The following is a 14,106-nucleotide window of genomic DNA, read 5'->3' as shown; positions in this document are numbered from 1 at the left end:
GTATGTGCTAGGAATGTTAATCTATTCCTGACACTCTTTACTGACTAGTCAACACATATGCCCAAGGATATGTGTTTAGTTTACTGTGCTTTATTTATATCAAGAGATTGGTGTGTGCTAGGAATATTAACTCTCTTCAGGATGCTTCTTGCTGAGGTCAACACGGATGCTCCAAGGACATCTGCAAAACCGAATCTCTTGCTCGGCTCAGACTTATGGGGAGACCAATCATTGAGTGAACACCACGTCACTCTGTTGTCAGTGCCTCTACTCGCGTCTTGTAGACTCAGAAATGTGGTTTCCTTGATTGGAGGAGTGGCCTTTAAAATGCTCAACCAGAGAGGTCTTGGATTGCACACCTTTTACCTACTCATTAAGCTCTAGTTTATGATGTCCTGTGTCTATCCATCTGTAATGTAGTTTTGTTCTCTTCCTAATGCCTTGGTTTTTGTGGGCCTTCACATCATTTCTGCTAAATGTTTGACATGGCGTATGAAAAAGGGCTTTGTGGATATGATTGTCATTCTCTTCCATTCTCCAAGTCAGAGAACAACTATTCTTGCCACCCTCATCAATGAGAATGGTGAATGGGAATGCTGGACTGAGCCCTTTGCATGTCAGCAGAAAATGCATTATAGGGACCTGGATGCAGAATTTGTTTATCTGAATGTTCACGTTTCTATAGTTAAACGAAGTTATGATTGAACGTAATTTGTGAGTTTCTTTCTGATCCTCTTTCTCGCTTTCTTTTGCAGCATTTGCTCTGGAAGTCAGGATGTCTCAGGAAATGGAAGATAGTATTGGTGAGTGTCGGTTTAATTTTCAAACCCATTTTTATTATGTCTCCTCTTCCTGATCATCACAAATTTTAAGTGTGAATCTGAACACAGTGGGAACCCAGAGCCATGAGCTGGTATACAATGGGAGCCCAGAGCTGCAGGCTAATATAGTTTGCTGAGGTTGCCAAGTCACTGCTGACACACACACACACACTTTTTTTTCTGTTGGTAGTAATGAAATTAGTGTGTTCCTTACAACCAATTGTGTCTTATTAAAGAAACATGGTATGTCCTTTAAGTGAAATTAGATTTTGTAGACATGTTGGTCTGGCAATCAGATCTATTTGAGATAAATAAATCTCTCCATTGGCATGAATACCAATAGTGTGTGTGTGTGTTTGTGTATGTATGTATGTATATATATATATGTGTGTGTGTGTATGTGTATACGCATGCACACACACACACACATGAATATATATAATATTAATATTAATAATAATATTATGTTGTAATACAATGTAATAATAATTATAATTCACTATTATAATTGTATATTTATATTACATGCAATATTACTAATAATATTGCAATATAGTTGTATAATATAATATATTGATGTATATATACTTGTAAACCGCCCTGAGTCCCCTTCGGGGTGAGAAGGGCGGTATATAAATGTTGCAAATAAATAAATAAATAATAATATTCCTTTAAAAAGAACAGCCATTTGCAAAAAGCTGGTGTAAAGGAGAATCTGTTGTCTGTCAACCAGGTTTTTAAGCAGAAATGTGGGCAGTGAGTGTTGTTTTGTGATAGCCTTTGTCTATTATCCCAGAGCTTGGGAATTAGGAGGCACTGTTCTGCAGAGTGGGGTGCAAGTGCCCATTATGGAAAGGGTTTGTTCTGGAGAGGCCAGCTTAGGACACGGCAGAATTCGGTCTCTAAGATTCTAATGACTTGGTTGGCATAGCTTCAGCTTCCTGTCTGTGCTGGAGTCTGTGCACTGAAATATCTTCATGCTGGTTCTCCCAAAGGCAGTAGAGTTGCTACTGTGCATTCCCACTGCTCTTTTAATTAAATGAATTTCCACTGATGGTGTCCTCTCTTATCTGGTGTATAATGATCTAAGGAGAAGCTTAGTGTTCATGGCTGAACAAGTCCTGTCTCTGAGGCATTTATCATCTTACAGTGCCTTTGTGATATAGCCACTGTATTTGCAAACCTTTTCTGCCTGAATATAAACAGTTAAAGCAAAAATACTCCTGTAAGTGGCTTATCTCCCTTCATGCAATGTTAAAATAGCCACTTTGAGGATATAAGTTTTCAATAGTTGAAGACAATCATTTTACAATTAATAACCCCAGGGAACTGTTCTCTCGGTGTATGTAAAAGTGAACATATGTTCAGGGAGACATGGCTAGACGCTTCAGTTTCTGAGGGGAGTACTTTATCCTTGCAATCAGGAGTCCTGGAAGATAATTCTCTGTGCATGCAGTTTTACCTGCCAAGTTTCAGAACACACGATCGATTTACACAGACGCAGTTTTGGGGTGTGAGCTTGTATGTTCAGACTACACATGGTTGTTTGCTTAGAACTAAGATCTGGGCTGTGTTTCTGACACAGAGGCCATCTTGATCCATTCCTTTATCCAGGAGTCTTGACCAATTCCTGCTCAGGTAAAGAGTTACCCTGTTTCCCTGAAAATAAGACATCCCCAAAAAATAAGACCTAGTAGAAGTTTTGCTGAATTGCTAAATATAAGGCCTCCCCCGAAAGTAAGACCTAGCAATGTTTTTGTTTGGAAGCATGCCCGGCGCCCACCAAACAAAACACCATAGCATGCAGGATTGGTAAATGTACATAATAATAATAATAATAATAATAATAATAATAATAATTATTATTATTATTATTATTTTATTTTTATACCCCACCTCCATCTCCCCAGAGGGACTCGGGGTGGCTTACATACCAGTTGTATATGGAAATAATGGTAGTAACAAGAAATTCTTGACAGGAGTCACAGTTTGTCTGGTTTAGTTATGTTGGTTTGTGATGACAACTACTGTACAGTATAGAATAATTTTTTTTTGTTCAACAATGAATATGAATTCTTCTTCATGGACAAATAAGACATCCCCTGAAAGTAAGACTTAGCGCATCTTTGGGAATAAAAAATAATATAAGACACTGTCTTATTTTCAGGAAAACACGGTATGTCCAAACCCAAAATTTGGTTTGTTGACAAGCCATGATTCATAAACTATTTTCAAACAGTTTGCCGTTTGTTTGTAACTCTGGCCTGTTCAGAAACACAATTCTGGGTTCAAACATAATGCTAAAACTGTCCACACTTGGTTTATTGACTGAGCAGAAGCAAATGGGAAAGAGCGAATAGACTGGATGTAGACAGTGAAGCAAAGTTATGTCACTGGTTTTGAGTTTGATGCTTATTTGCTTGCTTGCATTTCCCAACCAGGTGACTTGGGGATTCTTGCCCTTTGCTATTTGTTTTGTGGCTTGCATAAATGTGTGTCTTAGTAGCCGCTAGAGGGACTCCTAGAATTGCTGTTTCTGCTTTTGGCGGAGCCTGGGATTGCAGAAAAAGTTCTGCTTGGGTGCCCTTTTAATAGGGAATGCACGCTGAGCAGGTCTTGCCAAGAAAACCCCATGATGTGTTCGCCTCCGTATGCAAAGGGATCTTGTAGCGCGATAGAGGCCAACCGAGAGAACAAAGTTGGCTGCTTAAGCTTTCATAGACTGAGTCTATTTCCTTAGGTGCGAGCTCCCCAAGACCAAAAGAACTTGAAAGCACACAACAACAACAGCAACTATAGCTGCTAAAGAAGTAATATGAGTGATCGGCACAAAAACAATTCCATCTGAATCACCCTTTGTTTACATTTGTGTTCTCAGATATATTTTTAAAAATCTTATAGGGTATTGAAACCTTTCAAAGACCGAGGGTTATTGTATGTCTTTCGGGCTGTGTGGCCATGTTCCAGAAGCATTCTCTCCTGACGTTTCGCCCACATCTATGGCAGGCATCCTCTGAGGATGCCTGCCATAGATGTGGGCGAAACGTCAGGAGAGAATGCTTCTGGAACATGGCCACACAGCCCGAAAGACATACAACAACCCTGTGATCCCGGCCATGAAAGCCTTCGACAACACTTTCAAAGACCTTTCTGTGGTTTATTTGGGTACATTCATCGTTCCTTTCATCGGAGTATTTTAATCTAATGATTTTATCTTATATTGCTGCTATAGTGTCCCGTCCCCCCCACCTTTGAAGTTGACTGAATTGCATTGGTGGTTGTTTGATATTATTACTGTTGTATAAACCTTTGTTTTAACTTCTGTTTTATCATCTTCTTGTGTTTTAAACTGTGTATATTTTTAATGTATTTGCGCTGTTACTTTTGTAACATTGTGAGCCACCCCGAGTCCCCATGGGGAGATGGTGGCGGGGTATAAAACAAATTTTATTATTATTATTATTATTATTATTATTATTATTATTATTATTACATTGCTGTTCAGTATAAATTGATATTTTGATATATTTATGATTTCTAACAAATACTTGCTGCGTGATTCTTGCCTTCTCCCGCAAAAAAACTGAAGTGTTATTGGCGGAGTTCTGCAAACTGTACATGCTTCATAGTTTTTGTTGTGTGCCTATAAGTCATTTCCAATGATTGATGGCCCTGTGATGGGATTTTCTCGACAATATTATTCTGGGGGGGATTTGCCTTTGTCTCCCTCTGGCCCCGAGTGTGTCATGCCGAAACTCACCCGATGGGCTCCCATGACTTTGATTTGACCCCTGGTCTCCAGAGCCATGCCACCTGTGACAAGATAACACAGATCTTGAAAAAAGACATTATAATAAAATAATAAAGGATAGTTGCGAACATGTGTAAGCAGTAGATTTTGGCCCAGGCTTTATCTCTGTCCATCCCGAGCAATATTACTGTTGACTCACGCTCTTGCTGAATTATTTGATGTCAAGATCTATAGTTGTTCTCCCCTCAGTCAGAATGCAGTTGTTCCAGTTATACTTGCCTGCCTTACAAGCCTCAGCTTGGTGTTCATGTCCAATTTTTCCAGTTGCTCCAGTTAGATAGAATTCCTTTGTGCGTCTCTGCCTTGTTGAGTCAAGTTGTTCGGCTCCGGGGCCGCCAGGTGGCATTGATTGCTTTGATCTTGCTGCCTGTTGGGAGCACCTTGTTTGTAACATGTTGCTCTTAGAAGATTAATTGACGGCACTACGCCGTGTGCCGTTTTCCATTGCTAAGTTTTAGTCAAGAAGCAAGATTCCTTTCTCTCAGTCAGTTTCAGTTGACAAAGTGAGTTGTTCTATTCATGTCCTGCTCAAAAATGTGTCCTAAACCACATTGTTTCTCATTGGCTCATGGCTCTTCTTATCACTGTTTCTCAACACTCAAAAACATATTTTGATCATTTTTCAAATATTTTCAAATGCTCTTTCTATTCTAATTTTAGTGATACAGTAGAGTCTCACTTATCCAACACTCGCTTATCCAAGGTTCTGGATTATCCAACACATTTTTGTAGTCAATGTTTTCAATAAATCGTAATATTTTGGTGCTAAATTAGTAAATACAGTAATTACTACATAGCATTACTGTGTATTGAACTACTTTTTCTGTCAAATTGGTTGTATAACATGATGTTTTAGTGCTTAATTTGTAAAATCATAACCTAATTTGATGTTTAATAGGCTTTTCCTTAATCTCTCCTTATTATCCAACATATTCACTTATCCAATGTTCTGCCAGCCCGTTTATGTTGGGTAAGTGAGACTCTACTGTATTTGAAACCTGATTTTTTTTGTAGCCTATGTATTTCAGTGAAAAGTAAGAGGTCCAAGTGAGTCTTCCTCCATTCTTTGTCCTTCCCGACTCAAAAAAGTAGCCAAAAGATGATGGAGTTTGTGTGCGAAGAATCTCCCATCTATCCAGTGGAAGCGAACTGCAGAGTTCAGCAGTTTCAGGTCCTAACGTGTGGGAAGCTATTTCCGTTAGGTCCAAAGGTATTTCATGACCATTAAAATGAGATTGTTCCAGGGCAATTAGTGTTAATAAAAGACTATTTTGAATGGCTCTGGCATTGGCTCCCACACACATTCATGAGGAGCTTTCGTTTGGATTCATTCTTCACGTATTTGTTGTTCCGGGAACCGTTGTCACAGTAGAGTCATCGCAAGGTGCTATGTTAATTTTATGCTTGTCTAGGTACTGACGTTCCCAAAAGAGCAATTCACATCAGTAAATCTATTTATTTATATCTGACTTTTCCCCGGGACAAGATTCAAGACCATGCACAGATTAAAAAACAATTAATACAATGCTTTAAAAAACAACAGCAATGAATGCAAACATTAAAAACAGCTTAACATACATTTATGACAAAATAAAACATCCCAGTAAAAGTCCTGTTAGTCGCAAGAAGGTAAAACCAAAGGTCTTCCTAAAGGAAAAGGTCTTTGTGTTGTCGAAGGCTTTCATGGCCAGGATCACAGGGTTGTTGTATGTCTTTCGGGCTGTGTGGCCATGTTCCAGAAGTATTCTCTCCTGACGTTTCGCCCACATCTATGGCAGGCATCCTCAGAGGTTGTGAGATATCCATTTGTGCGCAGAAGAAAGGTATGGTGGTGGTGGAGGAGGAGGGAAGGTGCAATTTTATTTTACTTTATTACGTTTTTGTATATTTTATTGTATACAAGTGCCAGGACTTTTATTTTTCAATACTTATGCTCTAAATGGAATCCACAATATAGATTACAATGCACAGTAGACCAGTGTCTAGCAGGGAACACTGGGAGGATATCTATGAGCCTGCTTATAGCAGCATGATTATCAAAACAAGCTACACCATGTCATAAGTTAGAAAGGACAAAGTTGCTTTTCCAGAACCTAAGCATCTGTCAGACAGGCATGAACAAATCACAGATAGCGACTTCTATCTAATTTGAATCAAGGAGGAAAGCACTACAAAATGGTAAGCAGTGCAAGTTCATACATAAACTTTTAAATGAGACAGGATTAAGCCTTTGGAAGGAAAAGGCTACAAAACTGAAGTGATGGTTTGGACTACAAACCCAAACATATGAACAGAATCAATTGTTTTAAAAATAACTTAAAAGAAAGAAAAGGGCTTTAAAAGAGAGGAAGACAAAGAGTAATCCAGGAACATGAGGTGAACCAAAAGTGTCAATATATGAATCCCATCCTACATTTTCACTTAATATCCAATTCATTCACATTGTGACTGCAGTGATTCAGAGTTTGGTGATGTTTATGGGTCCCTATGTGAAGCTGGATAAAAGCCTGTTGGTTAGTTTCTGTGGAATAATAAATGTCCTGCCCTAGATTTTAACTGGACTGAAGTCACGTATTGAAATGTACCAAGTTCATCATTCACAAAAACAGCCACTGATCATAATGGGAATACCTTAACCAAGTCAGTGGTTGGATATAGCTTTCCACAGAAATGCTAGTTTTTTCGCCTCTTGTGTATATTTTATTATTGGTTTTTGTTGTTGTCCTTTGATGTTTCATATTTTATCATCACTTGTATTTTGATTTTGCTCTAAGCCCGCCCGAGTCCCCTTCGGGGGAGATGGAGGCGGGATATGAATAAACTTATTATTATTATTATTATTATTATTATTATTATTATTAAACCTGTACATTGCTAAAAAGAGAACGTTGAGACGGAAATGCTTTTGGAGAGTAATTACTACATACATCTTCTCGGTTGCTCCCCTCCAATATCTATCCTCCAGATTGCACCACTATTTTATGACCCTGTTCTTTGTGGTTTTTATTCTTATTTCTTTTTCATCCCCAGTTTTAACTTAGTGTTCATGTGGCCCGCCCTTGTTTTTATTGTTCTTCTGATTTTGTGTTGTAATGTATATTATCATTTATTGTATTCTGTTATATTGTATTGTTCTGGGCATGGCCCCATGTAAGCCACCCCGAGTCCCCATTGGGGAGACGGTGGCGGGGTATAAATAAAGTTTATTATTATTATTATTATTATTATTATTATTATTATTATTATTTTAAAATTTTAAAACTTCCTAGATTTCCACATTGGTTTGCTCGTTATTCCAGATAAATAAAGGATGCTTCTTCCTAAGCTTCCCTAGCATGAATCTCAATATAATTGCAAGTTTGACCTTGCATGAATATACCTTCTGAAATTTTTTTTTTTTATGAATATGCATTTGGCAAAAGACAGGAGCAGCTCAAAAGAAACTCTTCCAGTTTCGCAGCCTTGCCAGTTCAAGTTACTGCAAGCCCAACAGTCTATCTGCCCAGAATTATGTACATGACTAAACGGTGCCATTTCAGGGCTGATCTTGCTCCCTCACCGGTGTTGTGAGTCACTTCCCCATGCCAATGCTGTAAGTGCACTCGCTGCAAGAGACATGCAGTGGTGCTGCAAGTGCTTAGACCAGGGGTCCCCAAACTAAGGCCTGGGGGCCACATGCGGCCCATCGAAGCTATATAAGGCCCGGGCTGTGGCGCAGGCTGGAAAAGCAGCCAACTGCAACCAGCTGCAATGAATCACTCTGACCAGGAGGTCATGAGTTCGAGGCCCGCTCGGAGCCTATGTTTGTCTCGTCTTTGTTCTATGTTAAAGGCATTGAATGTTTGCCTTATATGTGTAATGTGATCCGCCCTGAGTCCCCTTCGGGGTGAGAAAGAAGGGCGGAATATAAATGCTGCAAATAAATAAATAAATAAATAAATATTTATCCTGCCCCCACAGTGGCGGCTCCCTCCTTCTCCACATGCCTTTCCCACCTCCTCCCTCGCCTGGTGCGCGCCTTCCAAAGCTTTGCTTGTTTATAATGGTAGTTTAATTATTATTTAATTGATTATTAATTATTAAGGGGTGCTTTGCTAGTGCTTTGGGTGCACAAAGGCAGAAAGGGGTTGGACTAAATGGCCCAAGGAGTCTCTTCCAACCCTCTTTATTATTATTATTATTATTGACAGAAGGACACAGTATAACACAGCAAACGAGATATATATGCTGGATTTCATATTACAAAATCACAAGTCGAACACTTCCCAAGCATTTAGGACTTTGTGATTTATTATTATTATTATTATTATTAACAACATTGAGGCTGGGTGGCCATCTGTCAGGGGTGCTTTGCTTGTTCTTTTGATGCACAAAGGCAGAATGGGTTGGACTAAATGGCTCAAGGGGTCTCTTCCAACCCCCTTTATTATTTTTATTATGATTATTATTAACATTGAGGCTGTATTTGTTCCCATTTTGTTTTTTTACTTCAAAATAAGATATGTGCAGTGTGCATGGGAATTTGTTCATGGTTTTAAAAAAAAAAAACTATAATCCGGCCCTCCAACGGTCTGAGGGAGCATGAACTTGGCCCCTTGTTTAAAAAGTTTGGGGACCCCTGGCTTAGACACTGGGTGTTATCCACGGGAAAGTCAACTTCCCAAACCATAATAGGGATTATTTTATGACCATTTCCTTCTATGATTAGAGTGGTGAAAGGTGAGAGCTCAGTCTGTCTGGGAGAACTTAAAAGAAGCAAGAAGCCCCTCTTTCCTTTCTGCCGTGATGCTGATTCCGGCCTTTTTGAATGTCTGGAGAGGAAAATGGCAGTGGCATCTGCCGGGAGTGGTTGAAGTGTCACTTCCCTCTCTGCAGAATAACCCTCAATTTATCCCGGGATCATATCAAAATCCAAAATTTCAACCCTAAAACTAGCCCTCAATGTGTATATGTCAACTTATACATAAGTATATACTGTACTTTATTGGACAAGAGAATTGGGATGACACTCCCAAGATCACAAAAAAATTAGGCCCACTAAGCCTTCAACAACACATAGGCCCATTAAGTTTTGCGGAAGGGCTGTTAATGTGTGCATCCATATTTGTAAAAATATCCAAAATATGCAAACTAAGGGAGAAGTCCCCAACTGGGTTAAAAAGTGGACACTTCTGAGGGAGGGGAAGGAAAGTGAACTTGGTGAAACAGAGCAAAACTATTTAAGAATTTGTTAAGAATGCTTATTGCTTCTACCTCTCCCTGCCTTGAGCTCCCTCTAGGAATGTTTATAAATCTAGCACCAAGGCATTCATCCCTCCTTTTAAAAAAATTCTTTCCATTTTGGATCTTTCTTTATCTAATCTGTGGATTCCCCAAAGCCCATAATCTTGAAAAGGTCTTGCGCCAACATTGTTCTTATTGACATTTAAACTCGGTTTGGATTTGATCCTCAGCTCCCATCCTACCCCCATTCTTAGCATTAACCCTGCTGTGATTGATTCATGAAGCCACTGAAGATTACATGTGGGAATAGTGGCGAAAGGAGCCCATGTGTCAGAGTCTATATGAGAGAAAGTAACAGATACATCCGTGCCATTTTCATGTAGTATTCATTCACACGATAGAAGCTGGAACTGACTGTTGTGCCAGTCAGCACATGTACATTGGGGCACACAGCACTGCTCTGTAGCACTGATCAATGCAGAATAAATCAGTTGAATTGACACAGGTATACTGGAGTGTACATGTGCCAATTTGGCTGTATGAGGTCCAGATTTAGTCTGCGTTTTTGGCCCGCCCTTGGTTTTATTGTTCTACTGTTCTTTTGATTTTGTTTATTGTAGTGTATATTTTCTTTTATTGTATTGTTTAATGCGTTATGATTTGTTGTTTTATTGATATTTTGTTATATTGTATTGTTCTGGGCATGGCCCCATGTAAGCCGCCCCGAGTCCCCGTTGGGGAGATGGTGGCGGGGTATAAATAAAGATTATTATTATTATTATTATTATTATTATTATTATTATTATTATTATTATTAGACCAAGTGTAGTGTAGGATTGGTGTTACAGAACAGCCCTGTGCAGAATACACCAAATCTTATTTTTGGCTCAAAGGAAGTTTCACTTACAATTGAGTAATTTTGCTTGGATGAATTGAAAGTGCAGCTCATTCTTTCCCCCAGGCACCGGATAAATGCCATATTTCCTTGAGTTGAATGCTCACCTTTTTGGGCTGAATTACATCACCAAAATTGAGGTGCGCATTAGATTTGATGGTCTTATTCCCAAGGCCTTCAAACCGAGGAGGAGGATTTGAAGGCGTCGGGAATGAGACCAGTTGGGTGTCAACTGGGTGAGACTAGTGAAGCGACATGGCTTCTCCTTCCTGTTGCATTACATTCAATGGCACGTAATACTTGAGTAAATACGGTAGCAGCATCTTTCTTATCTCATTGATTTTTATAACACCTTTTAATGAAAATGGTTATTGTTTCCACCTTACTATTGCAGCATAGCAGGCCACCCTATAAATCTTTTGCTCAGGATTGAATTTATATCTTCTTACTTGGTAATCTTTATAAAGTTGCTTAGTCTTATTCAGGTTTGCCAAGGGCATTTGAAAACTGACCTTCTTTATATAGAAAGTGGTTGATTTGCTATTGATTTTTATTGACAATATTCAACCTTGGTCCTCTTTCTGAAATAAATGTGTTTATTCTGAATTGGAACTTCATCACCTTTAAGGAGCAAACCTATTTTTAGGTGCTGGTGGAAATTCTGTCCTCTACCTTTGCAGTGTTGGGAGATGGCTCAATATTTCATTGATTTCCTCTGTCATTGCTAGTGCATCTTGATCACCTGGCAGGGCAGCTTTCTCCTTGGACCATTCACATATATAGTAGAATCTCACTTATCCAACATTCACTTATCCAACATTCTGGATTATCCAAAGCATTTTTGTAGTCCATGTTTTCAATACATCGTGATATTTTGGTGATAAATTCATAAATACAGTAATTACTACATAGCATTACTGGGTATCGAACTACTTTTTCTGTCAAATGTATTGTGTAACATGATGTTTTGGTGCTTAATTTGTAAAATCATAACCTAATTTGTTGTTTAATAGGCTTCTCCTTAATCTCTCATTATCCAACATATTCGCTTATCCAACGTTCTGCCGGCCCATTTATGTTGGATAAGTGAGACTCTACTGTACTTTTTATGTTTGTTTGGGGCTTCTTTTTGTGTGTGGGGTAACCCACTTCTTCAGCTCCTTCTGGTCACTTGATTAATTTTTTCTTTGTGGGGATTATTGTGCCCTAAATGGAAGGTTAGAAAACTTTTACTAGACAAATATGTGGAAGCGTGTGATAAATGTGTCTGTAAAGCAGCAGATGGCACATATTCCTGGGTCAAAGTTTTTTAATACTCGTATTTACTTGAGTCTAATGCACCATCAAATCTAATGCGCACTTCAATTTTCGAAACTCAAAAAAGTATTTACTATATTATGCAAATCTAATGCACACCCTAATTTTGGGAAGGTAATTTAGTCAAAAAAAGGGGAGCATTAGAATACAGTATTTTTCACATTATGGGTGATTGAAGCTGTGGATACAGAGGACCAAGTCGTATACCGTCCTGGCTTTTTCCCTACAGGATAGAGTAGCATTGAAAAGGGGAATTACTCCATTTCGGGGGCTTCAGCCCTTTCCCCAAGGCCTGGTTTCCCCCCCAAAAAGCCAAAGGGATGGCAGTCAGAAGGAGCTTTTTCATAAGCTCATCCTGCGTTGGAAGCTTTCCAGTCTGGGCTGCTCCTGGCTCTCTGTCTCTCCCTCCCTGGTTTCCTACCCTTCCAGCTTTCCTGCTTTTAAGAAGCGAGAGGGTGTTGATGCGCCTGCTTCTGTGGCTCCGGGACTCCTCCTCCTCCTCCTCCTCCTCCTCCTCGAGGTCCAGCCCTGAACGGAGTCCTCGCTCTGGAATGACAGGCATTCCTCCTCGGAGAGAGCGGGCACGGGAGCTTTCTTCTCAGGATCGCACCAAGCGCCCGGGCCAGGGGTACTGGAAACAGAAGCCGCGTCCGGAGGGGAAGGGGCTTTGACCGGCACCCCTGTCCAGTGTCCAGGCTCGCTCTGTTTTTGTCGGAGAGCAGAGAACCTTTTCCACACCGAGGAATTCATTTGCCGCCTCTCAGGCTTATGTCTGTTTCCGGAATAGGCGCTCCTTGTTTCTGTTTTCCTTCCCTGAGCCTCCCTTGAGAGTGGCATAATGGGGCAGACGCGCTACTCCAGACCGGTAGATCCGGCTCCCGCAGGTGAGTAATGGAGGGTCTGGTCCTGCTGAAGGTGAGGCCGGAGCGCAGGTGAAGCCAGACAAGCCTGCACGTCACGAAAGAAGGCCCGGATTGTGTTCACCTGCGGCCGAGGGGCTTCCTAATGTGGATTGTTTTCTTGATCCTTTTGAGAAAAGAAACTGGTTGAGTTTGGAGGTTCTTTGACTCTTGATAGCATGACTATGCTACCCTTGGGACAGTTTTCAGTGCTCTACTGCTAGGAGCTATTCCTTTTGATCTCACTCCATGCTGCTGCTTACCAAATGGTTAGATGTAGGAATCGTTGGCTTAAAAGAGTTTAGCAGAAAATACATACCCTGTTTCCCCTAAAATAAGACATCCCCAAAAAATAAGACCTAGTAGAGGTTTTGCTGAATTGCTAAATATAAGGCCTCCCCCGAAAGTAAGACCTAGCCCTGTTTGTGTTTGGAAGCATGCCCAACGAACAGAACACCCGAGCATGCAGGTTTGGTAAATGTATGTACCATAGATTGTTGCACATGGAAATAATGGTAGTAACAAGAAATTCTTGATAGGATTCACAGTTTGTCTGGTTATGCTGGTTTGTGATGACAACTACTGTACAGGATATAATAAATGTTCTTTTTTTTGTTCATCAATAAATGTGAATTCTTCCTCATGGAAAAGTAAGACATCCCCTGAAAATCAGACCTAGAGCATCTTTGGGAGCAAAAATTAATATAAGACACTGTCTTATTTTCGGGGAAACACGGTAGCAACACTTTGTGCATTTAGCTGGAATTAAACAGTTTATTTATTTATTTATTTACTTCATTTATATACCGCTTTTCTCACGCCTGGGGGGACTCAAAGCGGTTTACAACATAATGGCAAAATTCAATGCCAACCATACATGTGAAAACATAATAAACAGATCAAGTCATAAACAAAATGAACAACATCAGGTGTACTTATCAAACAACTTAACAATAACAAAAATAGAGATTACATATATAAATTAAATATTTAGGACATATTTACTAATAGATCTAACATTAGTAAACAGTTAAAACATTCAACGTAAAAAGGCAGTTTAGGCCAAGTAAGAGTTGCCAGTTGGCTATAAAGTATAACAGGTTTAAGAGGAGGTTGTCCTCTTTGTCTGTATTCACTGCC

The 14,106-nt window shown here is 39.7% G+C and overlaps 1 protein-coding gene across 4 annotated transcripts in view; it reads left to right on the top strand.

Annotated features, from left to right (window-relative positions):
- phactr4 (phosphatase and actin regulator 4) overlaps positions 1–14,106 on the top strand; it is a 50,000-nt gene that overhangs the window by 9,226 nt on the left and 26,668 nt on the right. For 3 of the 4 annotated variants that reach the window (XM_062962305.1, XM_062962308.1, XM_062962309.1), the window contains one exon: positions 756–803. In XM_062962305.1, coding sequence (XP_062818375.1) covers positions 776–803 — 28 coding nt within the window. In that variant the 5' untranslated portion in view covers positions 756–775. Of the gene's footprint in view, positions 1–755; positions 804–7,912; positions 12,952–14,106 lie in introns of those variants that run through there. The other variant, XM_062962304.1, reaches the window with a different exon arrangement.

Source organism: Anolis carolinensis, unplaced genomic scaffold, assembly GCF_035594765.1.
Source record: "Anolis carolinensis isolate JA03-04 unplaced genomic scaffold, rAnoCar3.1.pri scaffold_10, whole genome shotgun sequence".
NCBI classification, from domain to species: domain Eukaryota; kingdom Metazoa; phylum Chordata; class Lepidosauria; order Squamata; family Dactyloidae; genus Anolis; species Anolis carolinensis.
Note: the sequence above shows the minus strand (reverse complement) of the source record. Positions and strands in the feature narration are given on the sequence as shown.